This window comes from Solanum verrucosum, unplaced genomic scaffold (assembly GCF_900185275.1).
Source record: "Solanum verrucosum unplaced genomic scaffold, falcon-dt-bn FXZP01000060.1, whole genome shotgun sequence".
Taxonomy (NCBI): Eukaryota; Viridiplantae; Streptophyta; class Magnoliopsida; order Solanales; family Solanaceae; genus Solanum; species Solanum verrucosum.
The window spans coordinates 9,077,444-9,101,823 of record NW_026020129.1 but is presented as its reverse complement, the minus strand read 5'-3'; the positions used below and the strand labels follow the sequence as shown (position 1 = coordinate 9,101,823).

The 24,380-nt window shown below is 33.5% G+C and overlaps 2 protein-coding genes and 1 long non-coding RNA gene across 3 annotated transcripts; 2 read left to right on the top strand and 1 right to left on the bottom strand.

Annotated features, from left to right (window-relative positions):
* The first annotated feature begins 7,387 nt into the window (after nt 1-7,387).
* Nucleotides 7,388-19,284, top strand: LOC125826575 (protein HAPLESS 2). The gene is made up of 18 exons (XM_049505925.1): nt 7,388-7,561; nt 7,684-7,827; nt 8,732-8,820; nt 10,367-10,406; nt 10,841-10,898; nt 10,998-11,058; nt 11,333-11,411; nt 12,183-12,317; nt 12,855-13,049; nt 13,614-13,694; nt 13,770-13,870; nt 14,747-14,864; nt 15,633-15,665; nt 15,755-15,848; nt 15,936-16,024; nt 17,194-17,306; nt 18,564-18,664; nt 18,755-19,284. The coding sequence occupies exons 1-18, from the start codon at nt 7,388-7,390 to the stop codon at nt 19,261-19,263; spliced, it is 2,214 nt and encodes a 737-aa protein (XP_049361882.1). The 3' UTR covers nt 19,264-19,284.
* A 118-nt stretch (nt 19,285-19,402) lies between these two features.
* Nucleotides 19,403-20,347, top strand: LOC125826606 (uncharacterized). Its single transcript, XR_007442946.1, has 3 exons — nt 19,403-19,489; nt 19,670-19,714; nt 20,267-20,347. It is a non-coding gene; the product is annotated as an uncharacterized LOC125826606 (long non-coding RNA).
* LOC125826604 (cytochrome P450 87A3) lies at nt 19,728-22,397 on the bottom strand. Its single transcript, XM_049505954.1, has 9 exons — nt 22,002-22,397; nt 21,561-21,882; nt 21,129-21,278; nt 20,753-21,004; nt 20,587-20,676; nt 20,423-20,501; nt 20,220-20,326; nt 19,963-20,090; nt 19,728-19,883 (listed from the first exon to the last, which is right to left on the bottom strand). The coding sequence occupies exons 1-9, from the start codon at nt 22,199-22,201 to the stop codon at nt 19,781-19,783; spliced, it is 1,431 nt and encodes a 476-aa protein (XP_049361911.1). The 5' UTR covers nt 22,202-22,397; the 3' UTR covers nt 19,728-19,780.
* Nucleotides 22,398-24,380: the final 1,983 nt, after the last annotated feature.

Sequence of the window (24,380 nt, the reverse complement as noted above, 5' to 3'; positions counted from 1 at the left end):
CTATTTTTAACTTGTGTCAAAAGGTGTCGATACTTACATATATATATTTATTAAATCAAAATTTGATTTCTATATATCGTGTAATTTTCTGACGAGGAGGTGTCGCTTGACACCTCGGCTAGTGGGTCCGCCTCTGCACTCCCCCGGCCAAAATAAATAAATAATTTTTTAGCTACATTTGTTGTCTTGTTCTTTTATTATTATTTTATATTATTTTTTGGAAGAATATACAATATTGCATCATTGCTTACATATTTTACTTAGAAAAAGTTAAAATTCAATATCGTTAATCGAGTTTCCATTTTCATTTGGCAGGCGTATGGATAAAAAGAATTGTGAAAGATGAAAAAAAATTACATATTTATTTTTAAGTTGAAAATAGAATTCGAAAATTAGAGTTATAGTAGGACATTTACAAAAATTGAAGTTGATTTTGAATTTTGAAGTGATTCGAATCAGAATCATAAAAAATAACTATTTGATATTTCTTGATTTTCGAAAAAAATTGAAATTTAATTTCAAATTGAATTCTAAAAAATTATAGTAATTATTTTATGTTAAAAATAATTTTTTGAAATAAAATTCCAAAAAAGAATGAAAACTATCCATAATCAAACATACACTTAATAATTGATTAATTGGAATTTGGAATATCGTATTTTGTTTTTCGGCTGGAACATCGTATACTTATATTTGATCGCATTATTTATTTACTACTTCCAAGATCACTGTTGAAATAAAACAAAAAAATGGTTCTATCACATTAGGTGACCCTTCACTGAATGAAAGAGCTAAGTTCACCTGAGGATTTGAGGACCAAAAATGTTACTCTCCCGAATTATTAGTCGCGGAATTATTTGGTAGGATGTATTAAAATAATAATAATAAATAAATAAATAAAATTATATATATATATATATATATGTATATATATATTAATTATATAATATTATTCAATTTGTTATTTGATAGAATTTTCAATTTCTGTATATCCAATTCAGTATTTTAAGGTGGATAACTAATACTACTAGAGTCTAGAGCTATATTTGCGTTTTTAATATGTGGATGAATATGATTAAAAATGAAACGATTTTTAATATACTAAATCAAATAGTGGATATATATGAGATAATTCAATATATCAATTTCATCATTACTAATACATAATATTCAATCCTATTTTTATAATATTTTATACGATAACATTATTATTTAAGAAATCACATAGTTGGTTAGTAAGAGAAATTTTCAAATGGAGATCTTAGGTTCAATATCATCGGCATGCGTTTTTTGATTGAACTTGTTGTACATAACTTGCCTAATGTGACTACTATTTCTATGTTATTTGTATATTATTAGGCTGAAATAAGATTTATCTAAACTAAACTCAAAAAGTATTCTTCGGGATGACTCAGTTGGTTTGAAGGGTGGTTATCCACACGGATGACTCGGGATTGATCCCCCCTCAATGCTTTTTGAGTCGAGCCTATCGCATAGAATTTGCCTAGTGCGATTTACATCCCCTGTGTGGTTTGCAGACTATTACACAGTGGGAGATTTACCCAGTGCGCACAAAGTGCTCACTATCTTATATTTTATGTTAATTTTTTTTCCTCTCTCCTTTATATGTACTTTAATAAGTCATCTATATTTTTCGAATGACGTATTTACTATTATAAAATCTAAAAAATAAACAATTATAACAATTATGTTCACACTTCGATCGGTCCACCCTTATGTGGAAAATCGTGATATACCCTGAAAAATTCCTACCAGCAGATGTCTAAACCCGAAAAAAATTGTTTTCTTCTTTGCCTTTTATGATCCAAAATATGAACACTAGCTTTCTTAAAAGGGAAGTAGTATTAAACATATAATATTCGAAAATATAATATATTCTAGATCTTCCATCATATGACGTGCTCAATTTGACTATAGGTATGAAAATTTAAAATTAAAGTTTTTTCTAAAGAATATTAATTTTAATGCGTTATTATATTTATATGGATATAAGAGTTTGGAACTTAATATCTTACCTATACTGCAATATTTGTGTGGCGATAAAAGTTATAGAAAAATCTAATGAAAAGTTTAATTTATATTATTTTTAAATTTTAAAAGGTATTATTATTTCTTTTGAAACGAATAATAAGAATCAATGTGGTGTGGAATGAAAGAACACATTTTTCACGAAAAATAAATAAATAATTTAAAATTGTAGAGTTTTACACTTGGGGGAAAATAGTACGGTTTTCTTCAATTATATTGTATGTCATCCACGATGTTATGACTTGAAGATTGAGCAATTAAAAGAGTAGTTTACACTTTGGGAGAATTTATTTCTTGCATATCATTTTACAGCAAATATGAAGGACGTGTATCTCTAGCAACCACGAAAATGAAAAAACACTAAGCTAATGCGGGAGCATTTTGGGGTTATAAGTCTAACAACCTTAACTATATACTATTTCGAAAAAATCCTTTTGGCTAGAAAATTTGGCCAAAATGGTAAAATAACATATTTCACACTATATTATTTTAGCTTTTTGAATATTTTTATCCTTTTAACTTTAATATATTTTAATTAAAAAAAAATCAATTTATTTTAAAATAAAAAAAATAATTTAAACTTTTTAAATTTCTAGCCAAATTCTCTAATCATTTAACATTACCCTACTTTTTCTTATTGCATCATGGATGCCTCATTTTCACTTTTTCTTATTGCATCATGGATGCCTCATTTTCATGCACTTGTGATTATTTTATCGTCCATTTATGAGGAATTCAACACCGTCATGATTTACTTCTAGGCAAAAAGGTGATGATTCATGAAAAAACAAAAGAAAGTTAATTAATTGGAACTGGTCAAATATCTTAGCCAGAGCCAGACGGAGGTTTTATTTATGTGTTCGATTGAATTTATTATTTTCCACATGAATTATAAAAACATATGAAGGAAAGTCATTATAATTTTATTAAAAATAATAGGCAAATTTCGTGCCGATTAACTTTATCATTTTAATATCATATGCTAAACTATACCGCTAAGAAAAAACAAACAAGTACCAGAATAGGCAAAATGTGACAAGTCCGGCCCAAAGATAATAGGTTACGATTTACAAAGCCAAATGGTTATGGCCTATGGGTTTAAGCCTTAGAAATAGTCTCTAGCAGAAATGCAAAGTAAAACTGCGTACAATAAAATTTTGTCGTTAGGCCCTTCTCCGGACCCATGCATATGGAATTTTTAGTGCTCCGGGCTGCCCTGTTAAGTTCGGTGATTAGATAAAAAAAGGGAAAATTGTATATAATAGCAAACTATTAATTCAAATTAAATGCTATAAATATAGTTTGATTTAACTGTACCTCATAGCAAACTGTTGCTATTTCACCTCTCTCTTGGTGAATCTCGCTCTCCACTCTCGTTCTCTCCCTCGCCTCTCTCGTTTTTTATACAAACACAAGTGTATAAAGTGCGTTTGTGTTTGTATAAAGCGAGAGAAAATTGTATATATACATATATTTTCGTTCCCCTCTCTCCCCTCTCCTAGATCTCGCTCGCCACTCTCTCAGATCTCGCTCTCTCACTCGCCTCTCTCACTTTATACAAAAAACGCAAATTGTATAAAATGTGTTTGTGTTTGTATAAAGCAAGAGAAAATTGTATATATACATATATTTTCGTTCCCCTCTCCCAGATCTCGCTCTCTCACTCGCCTCTCTCACTTTATACAAAAACGTAAATGTATAAAATGCATGAAAATTGTATATATACATATATTTTCGTTCCCCTCTCTCCCCTCTCCCAGATCTCACTCGCCACTCTCCCAGATCTTGCTCGCCACTCTCCTAGATCTCGCTCGCTCACTCGCCTCTCTCACTTTATACGATTGATCTTTTTGTATATGTATGCCAAAACAGATTATACAACTGCTTTCTTTTATATATGTATAGCGAAATATACATATTTATGTTTGCTATGGAGCGCAATTATGCAAACTTTGCTATAGCACACAAATATGAATTTTGTGTTTGCTATATATGAAAGTTGCTCATAAAAAAACAAGCGATTTAAACAAAAAGATTCTCTTGTTGTATGTATGAAGGAATCAACACTTAAAAATATATATTATGTGTATGTCAATATTTGTTCTTGAACTCTATTTTTCTATTCGTGTCCACTTCGTTGGAAAGAAAAGCTAAATTTAAACTCCTTAATTAATGGTTCATTAATAAGTCAAAAAAATTTCTACTACAGCTGTCGTTTCTCCCCCACCCCAACGTCCACCAACCAAATTATTTGTTCATCTTCTCCCTCTTTCTTCCTTCATCCTCTCAATACATGTTTGCATGATCAAATCAACATTGTACATATAGGTTTGTTTCTATTGTTTTATTATTCTCATGTATATTAGTTTTGTATCTGAGTTAGAGTTCATAACATTATGAAGTTCAATTTCAAAAAAAAATTCAAATTAGGTTTTATATTTTTTTATTTAGTTGTTTCTCAACCACTTTAATGGCTGACCATTCCTAAAATCAGACGATTCTTGTAAAAAATGCTACACATTAGCAATATTATATTAAATCAAACAACTTTTATTTGTTTATTTTCACTCATGAGTTTTTCATTGTATGGACCGACTCTTCATCCGCCAACATTCAAGCCGAGAATAGATCTAAGTATAGGAACACCCAAATCAAGAGGAAAGAATTACGCCAAGGTTTAATTAACAGAACAAATACACCATTAAGTACACATCAAGTGCAACAATGTTGGATACACATCAGGTGTACATGTATCTAGTTAAGAGTTCGCGTGTATCTGAGTTAAGATTATATGTATCTATGAGAAAAATTTCAGATGCTAAAAAATGAAGGAAGAATTTTGATATATTTTTTTGGATTAATGATAAGGCAGATACCGTTGTAATTTGTTCCTAAATTCGTGCGTTTCAGTTACATTCCATAGTTAGATACACATAATTATATGTATATGCTTACTATGTATTCGAGATCTATGTATTAAAGATACATGTAGCTAAAATTAGATCATACAAATAGATACATGAAATTAGAAGAATCTTCTTCAATCGATATGCCCTTAGGCATGACCATATATACATAACATAAAAATCACACTTGGAAAGGGTGGGCAATTAGCTGGAGCAACGGGTGTTGTAGCGAAACTGATTGCATAAGAGGGGAAATCGGCCACATTAATATTAGATCATATATTCGGCAAATAGATGTATCTCATGGGTTTAAACTCATGTATCCTAAGCAAGAAATATAGTAGAGAAAGTAATATTTGAAACTATCGAAAATCTTAATAATTAGAACCTAAACTAGTGGGATTTATGTACTTTGCCCAATTGTAAGTTAGACCATTGTTTGGGCCCCCGCTTTGTCCAAGCCCATTCCTCCTGCAATTCGCAGCTCCGTCCTCCTTATGCTCCCTCCGTTCCATTTCATTTTTTTTTAATTCTTTGACAAGTAATAATTTAATATTGATTCTCGTGTACCATATTAAAAAAAAATTCTCTCCACATTTATAGAAGGAAAAATTACTTGGATGGGTACCTTTTAATAAATAATTGAGTTTAGTGAATTTTTTTTTTAATTACCATTTCTAGCAATACTATGTTAAATCTGCAATATGTATTAAAAGTGAATTATGTAAGCAATATATATGTATTATAACTATTTTTAAAAATATATTATGCTTGTTTGGTAAGAAATTGACACATTGTATTGTAAATGCATTAAAATGTGTGATAAATATGTTATCAATTAATAAAACTTGCATTATATGTGAATAATAAATTGTTCTTTGAAATATGCATTAAAACTGTATTATAAATGTATTAAAAGTGATCAAGTGGAAAAAAATGTTATTGCTATAAATGGTAAATATTTTTTTTTTATAATAGTATATTTATGTAAGTTTCCCTTTATAGAATTGGTATTTTTTTTTTAAAAAAAAAAACATATTGAGATAATTTAAGTGATACCAACTAAAATTTATATATGATCCCTCACTTAAATTATGGTTTATGACGCTGATATATTACGTATTAAACAAGTGTTATTAATCTCTACATAATTTGTCTATAAATATTTTGAGTTCTAGTTTTATTCTTGGCCTAGGTTGGGGAAGGGAGAAGTTCCTAAATGGCCCTCGGGAGGCCGGAGGATTTAAAAGATATATAATTAGGAAAAATTACATAAATATACATCTTATGTTATCATAATTTCTAAAAATTTATATCGTTTAAAAAAATTACAAAAATTCCGTGAGCTATGTATCCGAGACATCCCTCCCATTATGTAGCATTCGCAATCCGTGAGCTATGTATCCTAGATCCTATAAATTTAAGGGATCTTTGTAATTTGAAAAAGAATAGAAATATGATATAATTAGCTCTTAACACAATGAGATTTATGTAATTTTTACGTATAATTATAGCCTATAGGTACCGAAATAGTCCAACTAAATGGTAAGCATTTATTTTTTATTTTTTTTGATGTTGAAGAGTTTATCTAGCTAGTGCTTTTCTTGTCATATACTCGTTTCGTTTGCTTGTCACAATTATTAAAAAGGATAAATGACATAATTAGACATATTTCACTATCATATATTCTTCTTCTTCTTCTTCTTCTTATTATTATTATTACTTTCAAAATATTACGTATCTTACTACTAATTAAGAGTTTCCTACCATATATTGAAGAAGATACACTTAAATACATGTAATTTTGCCACCAGATACACTAAACTAGGGAGAGAGGAGATCGAGATGGGGAGGGAGGCGATGGATATTTGTTATGTATGGATACATACGAATCACACTAGATACGCTAGATACATGTATCTGGTATGATTCACATGTATCTAGGATACCAGATACATCGGAGAGTAGCGAGCGAGATGGGAGAGAAGCGAGGGAGGCGAGCAAGATTTGTTATGTATCCAAGATATATGCGAATCCATTTAGATACAATGTGTATAGAACACATCACACTTAATTTTGACTTCATGTATCCTGAGATACATGTATCTGGACGTATTTGAACTTATCAAAATCTGATATAATACGTAATATTGTAAATTAGAGCGTATCTAAGTAATTAACACCTAAACTTGAATAACTTATGTTAGTTTCCTATTAAAATAGCTAATTCGAAGGAAGACTAATTTAGAATCATCCAAAAAAAACTTTTCACGGCACCATTAGAATTACTGGAATCTTAGAGGACTTGACTGCAAAACACAACCGTTTAGGTGCAGTTATTGGCGCGCCAAAACCGTGCCCACTACCCTATATAGTGTACTGAAATTACCAATTCACACAATTCACACACTAAAAATTTTCAAAATTCCACAATGAAACCGCTCGTTCTCCTACTCTTCTTCACTCTGTTCCTTCTTCTTCAATACTCTTCCCCGATACAAATCCTCTCTAAATCGAGGCTTCAAAAATGCGAGAAAGTTTCCGAATCGAATAGCCTGAACTGCACCAACAAGATTATCATCGACTTGGCCGTTCCGAGCGAATCGGTAATCGTTCTCTCTATCTTCTTCTAGAAACTTCTGATTTATCAATCGATTGTTGTAATGAACGAATTGCATGTTAATGTGAGTTTGATGTTGAGTTCCTTTTTTTTTTCCGGTGGCGGTAGAGTGGAAATGAGGCTTCGTTGGTGGCAGAGATAGTTGAAGTGGAAGAGAACTCAAGCAGTAACATGCGAACACTTCGAGTTCCACCGGTGATTACGATTAACAAATCAGCAGCATATGCTTTGTATGAATTGACATATATACGAGTACGTCTTAAAAAATCTCTGTTTGATTCGCCATCGGAATATATTAGTTTGATCTTAGTATACTTTTGGTGATTATGGAACAAAATATTGAAGTCATTGGTGTAAATTTAAGCTTGATTGAGAAAACGTTGCATCAAAGTTTAGAGTTGAGTATTTAAATGAATTGAATTTGTGAAAGCTGTAAAACAATCACGGTTTTATGTTGTTAGTGATTTTTTGGCAAATAGTTTGCAACATTTCAAAATGAAATATTTTCATATAAATTGGAACCGATGAAATATTTATGTTTTTCTATTTGGAGAAGTGAGTGGAAATTTGTTTCATTCAGTAATGCTGCTGAATTGCATCTTAGAAATATTTAGTTCTTCTGAGAACTTGCGGGAGTTTTTGGAATAATTTATTTAGCTTATACTAAGTTATATGCTTGAAGCCGGAGGCCCTTAGATTACATCTTTAAGCAAACCTGATTGTAGTATGTATATTAAAATCCATTGTGTAGATTTTGTTTATCAATGTCTATTTCCAAGCAATCTTTCCATCTATGTGATCCATGTAATTCCTCCAAATGCATGTCGCATGTTTTCTGGTGACACTTGTTCCTGAGAAAGCTTCTCTACTGCTGCGTGTATTATCACATACACTTCCATTTCTCTTATGGAAAATAATCAGCTCGTCTGATTTTCATAGAATGACGGAACGATGCTTGTAGATGGACATTGGAGTCACTGTTATATAACACTTTGTCTTAAAGATTATACTCTTGTCTCGTACAACAACTTGTTTAGGCCACTAGATAGCAGACAGGTCTATAAGCAAAGCAAAAGAAAAGATAACATGTCTGTCATTACTTGAATTAAGTCCATGGTATTGTTTTCTCTCAGTTCAATTGACTTTTCTTGTGTAGGATATTGCTTATAAACCGCAAGAATTCTATGTCAATACACGCAAGTGTCAGCCAGATGCAGGGGCAGATGTTGTGCAGATCTGTGAGAGGTGATTCATTTATTAGTGTCCTTCTCCAAATTGGACTTGCTTTAGGGAATTTTGCCTTTTCATAAAACAATCTTTGTTTCTGCTGTTATGATAGCTGAATTTTGTTAGTCACTAGTATTTGGGTAGTTCTGCTATTGAGTTCCATAAATATCAGCTTTCACTTGGTCTAATTTGGTTTCATTTTCTGGCTTCCTAAAGAATCTTGAGGTAATATGAAAGAGATAACCAAAAGAAAAAAATAATAACTAGGGTATCTAGGTGGATACTGCTCCTTGGAACTTCACTGCGTTAAACATACATTAATTTTGATCTAGTTTGTCACTCCATAAATAATACGATCAGAAACTTCGGCCAACCACCTATATGTCAAGTTAAGCTTGTTAAGTTGAAGCTAATGCTATGTTGTCCTTCCCTTGTTCAAGAGAAAGCGAGGACTTAGTCCATGACTGCCTAACGTTATTTTTAGCTGCCCATAACCTTTTTTTGGCAAGGTTAAGCTTGTTCAATTGCAACTAATGCTAGGATGCCCTTTCCTTGTTCAAGAGAGAGTGAGGACTTACTCCATGACTGCCTCAAAACATTTTTCTTAGCAGCCCATATTCATGTGTTATGTAGCATAAACTGCAAACTTGTCTCCAATCCAACTGTGCCTTTTAGCTTCCCTTTTGGATATATTTGTATAAAGAAAATGGATTTGGTACACCTGATTTAAAAATAAAAAAATAAAAACAGTTCCCTAAACCAGATGGATGATTAACATCATTTGATGATTGTGAATTGATGTTTGACATAAATCTTATTACTTTTATGTTCTATGTATTGATAATGCAAAAAAAAATAAATACAGCACATAATTTAGAATGCAGGACTTTTCATTCTTATATACTTTCCATTATATCAGTAACATAATCAATAATCAAGATCCAGAAGACAGATAGGATGATAAGTTAAGTAGCTTGAAGTATCGAGGATGTGTTTCCAGACTTAGAGGACCTGTCTCCTCCCAAATGTACACCTTCATTTGATGGGAAAATTTGAATGCAAAAGGAGATTATTGAAGCTGCAAAGGATGCCCTATGGTTTTCCAGATACATACCTTTTCATTTAATATGATCTGACTTACCACTGTCATGTCTGTAACAATATATATTTATGTTATTAGGTTTCAGAAAGACTCATACAGATAGAAAAAGAGAATACTGTCATCTATGTATCTCCATACTTTTTTTTTTTTTTGAATTTCCACCAACCATACAGGAAAATAATCTAGAAATGATTACTGGCCTGAGTTTTAATTTGCCTCCGGTTTGTGTGGTGTTAGGATACTATGTTTAGACTAAATATTTCCGTTGTCCTATCTTTATCATGGTTCAGATCTTATGTTTTTAATCAACCTTTCATCTTTAAACCATCTTTCCAGCAACTTTTCTGCTAACTTCAAGCTTAGATGTTTATATATATATATATATATATATTTGTAATATCTTAAACTTTTTTGAAAGTATTTTTTGTGTCAGCTGAGTAACTTTTTGATCTGTTTCCATAGGCTGAGGGATGAGAATGGACACATTATTGAGAATACTCAGGTAACATTTGAGATTAGTAATTGTTTTTCATCCTAGTAGGATGTATAATAATTGTTACTGTTTGGTGATGACAAGTTCATCAACTTGTCATATCGATGACAAGCTTATGTGATATCTAGGCTGGGCGAGATATATACAATTTCTTAATGACTGCTATAACTATATCTCTAAGGAAATTTGTTGCCAATCATGATACCTAGGAGCTGTCTTTCAAATTGAAATTTTAAAGGTAAGTTATAGCCTTCCATTTAAAACTATATTTAGCGAGTCTTATTGAAGAGGCAAATGAAGATTTGTTTTGTTAATGAAAAACCATTATTTACTAATAACATGCAGGTTGTCTTCTCTTCTTAGTATTTTCTCACATTGAAGATTTTCCTTTCCTGATTTCTCCGAGTACTGGATATAATCCTTCTTCTATTTTTTCTTCTCAGCCTACCTGTTGTCCGTGTGGGGATCAGCGAAGGGTTCCTTCATCATGTGGAAACTTTTGTAAGTTTACCCTTCAGTTCTCAGAGAATATTCTTCTTCGTTGCAGTTTACAGAGTTTGCAAGAAATTGCTTTCTAACTCATATAGTTTCTTGATTTAGTTGACAAGATGACGAAAGGGAAGAAAAACACGGCTCACTGCCTACGGTTTCCAGATGACTGGTAAGGCCTTTATAATTTTCTGTTGTTTGTGTCAATGTAATCTGTATTGAAATTCCTGTTTTAAGATTTGAGATACATTACTTTTGAAGGTCATGTTGTTCTATGGATAAAAATTGTTTCCACAAAATGCTGTTTTGACATGGCTTTTCTAATTTCACTTCCCATACCTTTTTCTTCTCTACCATCAATTCAATTTTATTGCTACTAGCTTTATGCAAGCATATATTGATGGATAATAATTAGTTAATGCTGCAACAGTTCTCTCTACATTTAGGTTCCATGTATTTGGCATTGGGCAGCGCTCAGTTGGATTTAGCATTCGAATTGACGTTAAGAAACAATCTCAGAATTCGGTATTTTCTCTTGAAATCTTTTCCGGTATTTATTGTATTTGTGTTCCTTGGTGCATACTTGGTGCCTGATTCAGATACAATTTCTCAGCATACAGCACTCATTTCCTTTTTATTTTGTCTATTTTGTCTAATATGTGGTGGTGTCTTGTATGCTGGATTGCGTCTTTAGAATTTGATTAGTAAACTCCCCAACATTGTTTGGTAGTGAGGCCTAATTTGTTGATTTATGCATAATAACTATTTTAGACAAGGAAACCAGCAGCATGAATTGGATAAAGACCATCGTCACAAATCAGTGTTCCTTTGCTAGTCTTCAGCACTGCGTTTTATCCCCTTTACACATCTTCATGTACAACTGCTTAGTTATTCATCTATCTTTCTAGGTTTTAGCTCCAAAAAATTAGCTAGAGACATGGAGTTTTTCTTAAGTTCACCTTTCACCATTTCTTCTCCATGTTAATATCTACTAATTCATAACCCCCCACATCTCATTTGTGTGACACTATTTAGTTTTTGGGATGGAAAGTTGTTTTATTCCAGCTTCTTACAAAATTATGAATACAAAACTAGTATAATATGAATGAGAATATGCTGTCAAGCCAACTACTTTTGGTGATGTTCATGATGACTGATTATGATTGCAAGGGTGACTATAGCAGAACCTAGATTAAAATCAACAGTGCCTTAATTTTTTGTGGAATGATGATATTCCATTCACTTTTGCATGAAGGGTATAAGTGTCATAGTTTCATTGCTAATATTTGGTGGCAGGAAGTGATTGTTGGTCCGGACAACAGAACTGCTACATCCAGTGATAATTTTCTGCGGGTGAATCTGATTGGAGATTATGTTGGATACACTGATATTCCGTCTTTTGATGACCTCTACCTTGTCATACCTAGACAGGTAGCTCTTGTCACTCATTTCACACTGGAACTCTTCAACAGCTTTGAGATTTTATATAGATCTCATATAGATACAAAATTGATATACACCTTTTTGAATTGTTTTACAGCAAAGAAGTAACTAGCGATGGTGAACAAAATTTAATTCTAGAGTTATCGGCATAGACTGTAGAGTTCCATTCTTAATTCTCCCTTTATTCTGGTAGCTATATTACCTGATAGTAATCACTGATGATATGCTATGCTGGAAACCACTCTTTAAATTGATGCATTGTGCAAATTTAATTCTTGAGGACAAAGGAATAATGCAAACTGCATATTAAAATTAAAAAGAACAGAAAAGAATATTGCTTATTGTTTTATCATAGATGCAATTGCTTATGTGAAATTTTTGTCCATGTGCCTTTCTTTGATTATGCAAGCATTTCCATATACTCGCTGGAATCAGTTTTTTATTTCGGATGGAACTTTTGTTTGTCATTCTTGGGTAGTCTTGTCATTTGTTATACTAAGAGGTTTTGTATCCCTTTTGCTGAAGGGTGGCCCAGGTCAACCACAAAATCTGGGGAGCAATTTTTCCATGTGGATGCTACTCGAGAGAGTGAGGTTTACATTAGACGGTGTTGAATGTAACAAAATTGGTGTAGGTTACGATGCTTTCAACGCACAGCCAGATTTTTGCTCTGCACCATTTTGGAGTTGCCTGCACAACCAACTATGGAATTTTTGGGATGTCAGTATATATTAAACACCTAATACTTAAACTATGCTCTTTTTCTGTTATAAAATCTTACATGTCTCGTAATTCACAACACTTGGTCCATCTTTGTTTCCTTTTTAAGTAATTTCTGTTCCATATTTTCTTACCACTACAACATTTGGTCTAGAATGATGGTCTTTTCTGTTTCTCATAAATCTGTCTAAACTGTATCAAGAGACATCTTGTTTTCAGATTTCTGTAATGGCATGTCATCTGTTCATATATCTTGGGGGACTTGTACTGCCCATGTCTTCTGTTTTTTTTTTATTGCTAGTGTTTGAAGACATTTTGTTCATACATTTCTACAATTCCATTGGCTTGTATAAATTATCTTTCTTAATTAAAAATACCAATTGCGAATCAGCAACTAAAGGTAAAGCGTGTCAAGTGTTTATGTGGCTATTTCTTCAATATTTCTTACTAAAAATGTAGATATATATAACATGGGGGAACCTGTGGTTTGGTTGCGCTGAAGTTCAAATGGACCTTAGAATTTTATAATGTTTCGGACTTGACCTTGAGTAATTTATCTTGCAGGCTGACCAGAATAGAATCAGTCGAAATCAGGTGCCGCTATATTGCGTGCAAGGAAGGTTTGAAAGAATCAACCAGCATCCAGTTGCGTTTCTGGTTTATATTTTGTGTCTGCACAGATGTCTTTTGCTTGTGCTTGTAATTTACAAGTATCTGCAGAATGCAGGAAGTCATGCATTCTCTATTGGAATTACAGAAGTCCTGAACACAAATCTGTTGATAGAACTGAATGCAGATGATATAGAATATGTGTATCAAAGGTCAGTCACCTTATTTGGTATTAGTGCATTGTCCTTGTGATTCTTCTTGGCATAGTTTTCCGTCTATGTTCCCCTTTATCTGAAGAATGTGAGCAAATTTGATGGCTGATTTATATCACCTCCAGATTGAGCTTGAAATAACAAAGGCCAACATATGAATGCCCTTTACCGTCCTAAGTTGATACAAGACCAAATCCTTAGTGCTTCTTCATCAACTTTTAAACTGGTTTAAATATCATATAGTCCAGAAATATTAATCTTAAAAATGAACTTTTGATGCTTTTCCTGTCAAATAAATATAGGAAGGATTTGATAATCAGCCATTTGAGAACATATTTGATGCTTTAGAGTTCCAACTTGATTTTCAGGAGAAGGATAAGTTTCTCTTTTGAGTAAGTTGCGTTGTTTTTTAATTTCAATATTTTTGTCCCTGCATTTATTATTATTTGGAAACTCTAGAACTTTTAAAATCATATTACGGAGATTATTCATTTTTTTTTGTATTTTTCTGTATATGACTTTTTGTCTTCTCTACCTTTGCTCCTATATTTATGTTGCTTAAATAAAACAATGTTTTCTTTATTAAGAAATGCCAACTACTTACCAAATTATATTATAATTTAAGAAGCATAGTACATCAAACTTTTAATGACCAGCAAACATTATCAACTAATAGGAAAATAAAGAGAAAAGTTGTCCCTTCTAAGATTAAGAACAATTTTATAAGTATGAAGATAATATGCGAGTGGAATTAAAATATCAAAACACTGAAACGTTAAAACATCAAAACAAAAACTTCATCTGTATAGATTAATTTGGACAGACTATGAGTATTGATTGAACATTTTGAAAGATTGGTTTGGTCCTTTTATGCAGGAGCCCTGGGAAAATTCTCAGCATTACAATCCCAACTTTTGAAGCTCTAACTCAATTCGGAACAGCAACAGTTACAACAAAAAATATAGGTGAAGTGGAAGCGTCCTATAGCCTCACGGTAAACAATTACATTATGCTTAGACAGTTAAAATATGTATGTTATCAGCTAATCAGTTTAGTGTTCTGCTATGCTTTCTAAAAGGATAAACTTCCATATTCACATCCCAGAATTAAGCCGCCAACCAAAAATGAGTTGGCTCAGTTAGTAAGGATTGAATCTTGAAAGGTCTTTATCATCCCTTATGGTGGATAACCTGTACGTCTAAAGTACTTTGAGGCCTGCAGGATGCTTTGGCCCTGGACGAGTCCTCCTCTCAGTTCAACTTTGAGGCCTACAGCATGCTTTGGCTCTGGATGGGCACTCCTCTCTCTGATCTGCTCGATAGACCACCCCCACCTCTGCAACCCACAAAAGTAAAAAGGAAGAAAAAACATAAAGGAGTCCCAGAATAAGTCATGCTACATGATTATAGCATTATCTTGGTTTATCTTTGCTTTGATATATCAATTTTTGGTAATTTCCATTGTACTACCACCAGGTTTAATCTAAACAAATTTCACCAGTGAAGAATTGTTAAATATCTGAGAGGTCCTTGATGCATCATTTCCCATTTTCTCATTCTGAAAGTTCAAAATTTTTGTTACGTAATTCTAGTAAATAACATAGATGTCTGAATACAGAAACTTGATAAAAGTATCACAAGGCTGTTGACTTAACTCTAATTTTAGTCGGTCAATTTGCAGTTTTTGTAGAGGCATAAATATGCTTCATTCATCCGTTCAAATAATATGTGAAACTCTTATAATTGACCTTCTTATCATGCAGTTCGATTGCTCAGCCGGCGTCAGCCAAATGGAGGTCATCATTACTCTACTTCTGATATATGATACAAAGTCATGATACTTTCAGAAGAAGAAATAACTCTAGTAAACCTTATGGTGCTGCAGGAACAGTTTTATATAATGAAGCCAAATGAAGTCATGACTCGGGCATTCAAGTTGTACCCAGCAAGTGATCAAGCTGCAAAGTATGTCTGTTCAGGTAATATATTAATGAGGAAGACATGAAATGAAATGTAGTTGATGATCCCGAAGATGCCAAATTTTCTATGTTTACTTTTTGTTGCAGCCATACTGAAGGATTCAGATTTTAATGAAGTTGATCGGGCAGAGTGTCAATTTACAACCAAAGCTACTGTTCTTGACAATGGGTCACAGGTCAGCTGTAGTTTATGCTGGAAATCTTGGTAGACACCGTGTGTGCATATTGTTTTCTAGCAATATAAAAAAAGGAAAAATAACAATGATATACTGGGCTACATGATGCGGAGAGTGTGTTGAAATGTGACCATCTCATCTAAAAGTTCAAGTTGTTTGAGAGCGTGTACTTTTATTTATTTAATTTTGTCTTCCAACAAAACCCCTCACATGCGGCTTGTGTTTTTTTATGGGCCAAGCAGGTGGAAGTTTTTTTTTTAATAATGGGTGGTGGTGAGACTTGAATCCAAGACCTCAACCTGCTCTCATACCATGTTGAAATGTGTGACCATCTCATCAAAAATCTTAAGCTATTAGTAGAGCACACTTTTATTTATTTAATTTTGTTTTCAACAAAGTGGAGCGGAGAGACCACGAAAGTTACTCTCTTCCTGGCTCCTGTGTAGTTTACAGATTTAGATGGGGGCCAGTCTGAGTGAAGTCTTGACGAGAGAAGGTACTATGTTTTCAAAGTTGTTATATGCACAAGTTTGGAGTTGAGCCAGCAATGGTGTTAAAATCTTAGCACCTTGGATGACTAGTTTGTGGAGAGGCCGGATGCTAATAGAAAAGAGAGTGGCAATGTGTGCTTCTTTTCTACGGGACTATAAGATTTCAAATATATGTTGAGCTTGAAGCATTTGTTTAGCACCCTGTTATACTTCTCTCCAGTTGTAATGATCTTTGCATTGTTCGGTAATCCGTATAGTTGTCAACCTGGAAACAGTTTTGTTTCTGCTTGTCATATGTTGAAACTAAGTGGACTTAAGTTTGCAAAAAGGGTAGAGAAAATGGAATAGATCTTTTTTTTTTTACTCTTCTTGCCTGATTGAAGTAAATAACTGAACTTTCAAAAAGGGTAGTGAAGTTTCAGTCTTATTTCCCAGTAAGAATAGCTTAGTTGGATTCCAATTAGTCTATAGTGAAACTAGCTTTTGAAAATTTGCTTTCCTTTTCTCCTCCTACCCATCCATTTTGCCATTAGATTATCCTAAGACCGATCTCTCTAGGATCTAAGTTTCTCAACCATTCTTCAGAAACATCGTTGGTAGGGCTGTCAGATAAAATATGTAATATCTTGCACTCACTCTTATTTGTATCACTGATCACATGTCGTCTTCTTATTGCAGATTCCGTTTCAACCTCCTAAGACAAACATCAATGGTTTCTTTGGGAGCATTGAGGATCTATGGAAAAAGACGTGGGAGAATTTGACAGATTTTTTAACTGGGAAAAGCTGCAGGTACTCAAATGATCACCAATGAAGCATATATATAGATATAGTAATATATATACATAGACTCTTGGGAGACTTCTATGTCAATTGCAGTGTTTTCAGTTGAGTTTCACTCTAGTTACATTCTCCTAATTGAGTTTCAGTAAGGTTATGTACACTTGAGTGCTCTAGGCAGGAGTTTGAGATATCTTTGAATTGATATACCCTCAATGTTAAGTTTCTGGCTGTCTTACATTGGTCTCTGCTTAACCATGATTATGGGGAATTTAAAGATTTATTACATCACTTAAGGTTTTTGAATAATGTTTAAGTATTCCTATGTTGATATTGTTGATTTCTTTTTTTTTTTCCTTTTCAAAATGGCTTCTTCACTATTGTATTTCCTTTCCAAACCTGCTCTTATATGTTTTACTTGAGCCGAGGATCTTTTAGAAACAATCTCTCTACCTCACAAGGTAGGGGTAAGATCCAGTTACACACCACCCTCTCCTAGACCCCACTTGTGGTATTACACTGGATACGTTGTTGTTATTTAAGCATTCCTATCAAATAAATTCAATTTTCATGTTAATTGTCGAAATAGTTTTCTTTTGACAAATAATTTTCTGATTAGCTTTTGTCAACAAATATTTGTTGACTAAAGAATGTTATTCTTTTACATATATTAACTATAAAGATTGGTGATAGTGTATAAATTTGAATATAGGAGACTGACAATATTATTATTTTTTCAAACTGAACTGAAATAGCTACTTAGGTTCAGTTATCAGTTCTTTCTACATTATGATATGGCATGTGCTTCAGATATTGCCTCTGCTTTCTGGATCAAACGTGATATAATTTTTGATTTATTCCTGAGGAAATGTGTCAAGCATAGATGTACCAATTGAAGTTTTATTTGAGAAATTGATGCATCTCTTTTTCTAGACTTTGAATTCTCTCTTGCAAATTGGTTCTATTCTGATTAGGAAATTGGCTGTTTCCATCACTTCAAATGCTTGAAATATATCATCAAGATATTTTCTATCATCCTAAGGATATTATTTGTCTTATGTAGCAGAATGCTGTTGAGTGAAGGAGGAGATATACTTGCATGAATTTTTACATTAATTTGTTAGTATTTATTTTAGTCTGCTGATGTCTGCTGTAGATGTTAGATTTTTTTGAAAGTAAGACCAAGTCCTGTCTATTTCCTGAGAGAAAGTAGTTATGTCTAATTTGTTTTCAATTGGATTATGCAACTCTGAATCTTTCTGTGGACAGAATGAAGTGCTATGGATTCTTCGACTTCAGCTGCCATATACAGAACATCTGCATCAGTTGGGTGGTGATGTTTTGTCTGTTCTTGGCAATTATTCCAACAGGTTTCTTGCTTAGATAACGTTTGTATAGAGATCTTTTAGAAGTTGAAAGAAGACAAATATTTGATGGCATGTTACTATTATGACTTGCAGTGATTGTACTACTCTGGCTTCTTCACCAGAAAGGTCTTTTTGATCCTCTGTATGACTGGTGGGAGGATCATTTTTCAATTACTGAAGATAAACATATGAGTCGTAGGAAGCACAATTATGATGCTGACCCATTAAGAAATCATCATAAGAGAAGTTATAAGAACGAGCCAAGGCATCATAAGCATCATAGAAGGCACACAAGGTTTCACAATGACCCGCGTGAGAATCTTTTGGGTGAAGCTGATTATCATTACTACCTTCATCATGTGCACAAGGATAAGCATAAACATGGAAAAACCAAGAGCTCAGGTATCACAAAGCCACTTCGTTCAAGGAAGGGGGAGGACGACCACATAAGACATCACAGACGAACAAATGAGAGAGAAACCTTGGGAGGACCTATCATAAACAAGAAGAGAGGTGATGAACATCAAGAGGAATATCTAAGGCACAAACATCCCATCTTAAATGACACACATCATAAGAGGCAAAGCAAGTGGAAAGAATGACTAAAGCTGGTTGACAGCGATTGTCAGAGCCTTGCTGCTATCTCATGTACAGAAGATGTTAAATTTGTTTTTTCTTCTTTATAATATGCTTTTGACCTCTCTTAACTTACAAACTAAATTTTCCAGGAATATTTTGCAGGGCAGAGCAGGGTTCTGAAATATGGGGGAGCTGGAAAAAGTGAACTCTCTGATTCTAGTAGGACATCTTCATTCAAAACTGTACCATGTATTGAATTTACACACTTTTTTTGTTTTTTCCTTCTTCAATAACAACTACACTTTGTATTTAAATCATAAAATAAGAAAATAAAAGAAAAAATATATATGTATAGGCGTCATATCAGTAAATTTTAGCAAAATTTCCCCAGACTAATGATTTGCTGAGTTTTTTCTTTCTTTGTCCCAGCATTCTTTCAGCGGCAATATCTCCTGCTGCTTTGAGAATATCCTGGTAAGTTTGAATTCCTGGTATTGCCTGTAGCCACTTTTTCTGACTATCCCATCTATCGTGTGTTGGCTATAGTATCTTCTCATCTTTTTCCGAGATCCTAACGTGGTAACCGTTGGGAAACTGTAAACCAGGAGTCCGCACTGTGTTTCCTCCTCCAATCGTTTGCCACCTGACAGTTATTAGCAGTTATAACTGATTAGCTCCCTCTCTTTCTTTCTCAAGGATATTAATGCGAGTTATGTTCTTACCTGTATTTGGTCACGAGGGAATGGAGAAAGACAGCCATCTGCACCTTAGTGAAATCTGTGCCAACGCAAAATCTCATACCACCACCAAAAGCCATGAAATTTCGAGTTGCTCCATTTATTTCTACTCCCTGTATTCCATGAATATTTCATAGTAGAGTTGAGAAATCACTCTATGATAACACAAAACCACTTTCATTTTCTCTAACATTTAGTGTCGTGCAAAAAAAGTAACAATAAATAAATTATGAAAGGCTCACCTCCCATCTCCACGGATTAAAGTCAAGGGGATCTTGATATTTGGCAGGGTTTAAGTGTACAGCTGGAGGACAAACCATAACCGCCCAACCAGCTGGAATGGTATACCCTGCATCAGATAAGTATTATATTAAGGTATGTTTCTATGAGTATATCTGAAGCCTTATTCACAAGAAGATGGTGGTAAAGATTTTTAATCATATACCTTTGAAGTTGATATCTCTTAGTGTTTTCCGGAAAATAGCAGGAACAATATTTGCCAGTCTGACTGTTTCATTAATAACCTACACATCCAGTATTAATGAAGAATGTTCTTAGTGCTGGTTACTAAGAATTTTGAAAATGGAAAATCAGTTTTAATTGAAATACCTGAAATGTAAATTTCATTGATTTATATTCTTTCCATGTAAGTCCAGAAGCTGGATTTTCCCTGCTTCTAATTATTGTCTCATGTTCCTCCTGAAAGGCATTATGTACCCGTTAATTCTGGCATGTAATGAGGTTGATAAGTTGGGAGAAGATTAGTCACACTTACTGTTAATTCTTTTAAAGCCAAAGGATGATCGTGAAGAAATTTAGTGGCTAAAGTTATTGCCAGAGAGGTGGTCTCGAAGCTGGCAAAGAGCAGTACAAACATCAAATCCAGAGCTATTGCCTCTGTGAGGATTGTGTCATTCTTTTGAAGTTCTTCTAGGACATAATCAAAGAAATCAGTTCCTTCCTTCCTAGGCTTTGCTCTTCTTTCCTCTAGCATTGTCTTTAGCATCTTCATTGCCTTCTTTCTTCCCTGATGATCACCTCTAGAGTCAGTTCATCACTTTAACAAGTATATGGGCACACCATTCTAACTGAATTTCGTAGAACTGCATTCTTGTACCAGATGGCTAAGTCTAAATAGGAAGTGTTAGTACCTGTAAGCACTTATGAAAGGCTGTTCCGGGAATGTCTATAGGAAAGGAAATTAACCCCTGTATAAAAGCTACAAAACATTCCCGCAGATTTTCTGGTGAGGTCTCAGAATCATAGCTGATTAGCTTTTTGGCAGTTAGATCAAATATCATCTGCAGAAACACCAGGAGATATTCTGATTAAAATTGAGAACTTTATAATATAGTACTACAAGGGAATTTTGAAGGGGAGCCTTGGTGCAACTAATAAAGTTCCAGCCATGTGACAGGAGGTCATAGATTCAAGCTGCGGAAATAGCCTCTTGCAGAAAGCAAGGTTAGGCTGCATACATACGACCCAATGTGGTCTGGTCCTTTCCCGTATCTCGCGCACAGTGGGAGTTTTGTGCACCAGGCTCCCCTTTATTACTGAAGGGGGGATTTTGGCTAACTTACATTGGCAGTTGCTTCCTTCATCTCTACACTTGTCTGACCTGACCACCTCTTCAATTTATTTTTCGCTACCTCTTCAACCTCAGGCAGCATCTTTTTCAGACTTTCAGAACCAAAAAGGTTTAGTACCATGTTCTTCAAGTACTTGTACATGAAACCATGCAAGGAACCTACATTTTGCCTTCCGAATATCTCAGTGAATGTATCTGGATACCAGCTCTGAAACGACTGTCCTTCTTGCTGAAAGATGAAGTAATTAAGGTCTGGGTCTGTAGATACTATAACAGGACGGCCCACCACGCTAGTGCGGAAAATCGGCCCATACCTGAAATAAATTGCCAAAAACTAATTTACTAGGATGGTAAAATGAAGTCCAGTAAATGTCAATTTGTAGTATTACTACTAAAATATATAAAATCCAAAAGAGTGGATTGCAGTAACCACCTTTTCATCCTCTCCTTCACAAAGGGAGCAATATCTGATGTTGTATTTGGGGTAAAGAACTGAATGGTCTCGCCGAGTAACGGCCAGCCCATTGAACCTGGTGGGAGTTTTCCATTGCATCTGGGATTCCTCCAGTTGTAAACCCAATGTATAATGATCAAAATCAGAAAAGCCCCAATGCTCATACCAACTGATATCATCGTAGTAGTAATATGTATTAGGTGCCCCTATATAAGTGGAAATGTATGTTGCAGGCAGGTATACAATAGCTTGATAAGAGACTGAGAAATTGTTCAAGGAAAAAGAAATGTATTGTTTTAATTTTATTATCAAAAGGAAGAAGTGGAAGAGTAATGGTAGGAGATGTTGAGAGAAAAAGACTTGTAGAATGAGAAGAAACTGCTGTCATGTACTCCATATCCACGAGGAGTAGTTCTTAAATAGGCAGGCTAGAATTACAACTAATTAGAATAATATTTTTTATTGTTTTTTCAAGTTGGTTGCTCAAAAAAAGCTGTACTAGTAGTTGGAGATAATAATAGTATAGCCCGAATTATTTTGCGTTGAGAATACCCTCATTCTTTTGTCAACGGCCATATTTAAAAAATTGTAAAAGAAAAAGCCTAACATAACGATGAAGCTTACACGATCCTTCCTCTAATTATTTCTCTCTCTGTGTAGATAATCTTTTAAAGGTCTTAAAACACACAAAACTGAGGGATTACTTGCATATCTTTAGGAGCTTTATTAGGAAAAAAATAAATATTCCCTTAATTCACAAATTTAATAGGGTGAAAAATTGGATTTAAAGTCATCTCTTGCTTCCATTTGGAAATATGAAATCAATCATCAAGATGGATTACAACAACTACAAAATCTAATGGTTGCATCAGCTACATCAAAAATCTTCCCAATATCTAAGTTAAATACTGTCTTTCAAACAAAATGTAATGAATTAAGATTCAATTTAGATCTCATCTTAGATCTTATTCTTCAGCTGTAGTTGGTTATACCATGTCAAAGTCTGAATCTTAAATTACATTAGCAGTGATTCTAATTGGAGTATCCTAGATATTGAGGCAACAACTGTATCAGGTTCTCTACTAAATTATCTTATCTTGTCCTTTTTGTAACATTGGAAAATACCGAACATCCCATAGTCTATCGGAAATAGTCTCTTAACCTCTGAGGTAGGAATAAAATCTGCGTACACTCTATCCTTTCAAACACTTTGTGAGACTACATTGGATATGTTGTTGGAAAATACTAAATAGAATATTAAAATCGTCCATAAGCTACATTGCTTATATTAGCCAGAAGTAAAAACTTCATTTCCTTGATCACTTGTTTCTAAACTAGTACAACTTCTTCATGTTCGTGACCTTCATTTGCTGGAAAAATTTATACATTTATATGTCTCTATTCTTTTAAAGTGTAGACAATCCGTTTCCACCTCTATTCTTCTAAATTATCTTATCTGACAAAATAGAAAATGTAACTATTCTTTTGCTCTACCGTAAACTCTTTTTCTTTTTCAACACATAGAGCACCACCCCCACCGTCGAGCCGCGGGATTAATCCCACTAAATAATGAAAGAAAGGTAGGTTTACTGTGGATAATGACCAACCATTATATACAGTTTTAGCATGCTTCATCATACTAATCCTGCATTTTTTTGTATTTTAGTATTATAATAATGTAATTAAGATTCATGTATTAGACAAAAACAGAAAGGAGACAATGAGTTTATCAAACTGTTTAACTCTTAAACTAAACCAAGCGCGGGAATCAAAATCTTTGTCTGGTTCTTGGGATTTTTATGACTAAAATAAACTCAACTCGTGTGCAGACTGAACTGTTTGGGTCAAAGGGGGGTCCATTTTGTGCTAACTTTTCATTTTTCTTGGCTTTAAAGTGTTCCTTTTTTGTCACTATTACGCAGAAATTTGTTTAGGAAAAATCCTAGTTATTGCTGGAATGGTATGTCACTGGTGCTGTACCATTGTACCAATTTTATCGGTGATTTGTTTTAGTGGAAAAGTTTAAGTGAATACAGAGAAAAAGACCAAATTCTGAATGGATTGCTTAAGAGGATGACACAGATGGCTCAACTGCCTTTTGGCCTTAGGCTTATGTGGAGGTGCAGAATAATGACAGCTCAATTTGACTCTTCGTTTGAACTTTTTTAAAAATAAAAAATAAAAAATTAGTACCAACTCTATAGATTAAGATAGATAATGAAGTCAAATTCTCTGGACCTTGTTAAGTAGTAGTATTTTTTTAATAGCTTAAGAGTAAGCGACTTTTTCTTCTAAGTATTTTTTTACCTTTTTTTTTCTCATCCTTTTGGGGCTTCTAAGAACCGACACAAAAAGGTC

Bases quoted from the DNA above. Each gene is read 5' to 3' on its own strand.
- LOC125826575 (XM_049505925.1), top strand. From the start codon at position 7,388: ATGAAACCGCTCGTTCTCCTACTCTTCTTCACTCTGTTCCTTCTTCTT. The intron at 14,865-15,632 runs GTAAACAATTAC...CTTATCATGCAG, and splicing joins AAGCGTCCTATAGCCTCACG to TTCGATTGCTCAGCCGGCGT. The intron at 18,665-18,754 runs GTTTCTTGCTTA...TATGACTTGCAG, and splicing joins CTTGGCAATTATTCCAACAG to TGATTGTACTACTCTGGCTT.
- LOC125826604 (XM_049505954.1), bottom strand. From the start codon at position 22,201: ATGATATCAGTTGGTATGAGCATTGGGGCTTTTCTGATTTTGATCATT. The intron at 21,005-21,128 runs GTACTAACACTT...GGTGATCATCAG, and splicing joins CCTTTCATAAGTGCTTACAG to GGAAGAAAGAAGGCAATGAA. The intron at 19,884-19,962 runs GTAAGAACATAA...AATAACTGTCAG, and splicing joins TCCCTCGTGACCAAATACAG to GTGGCAAACGATTGGAGGAG.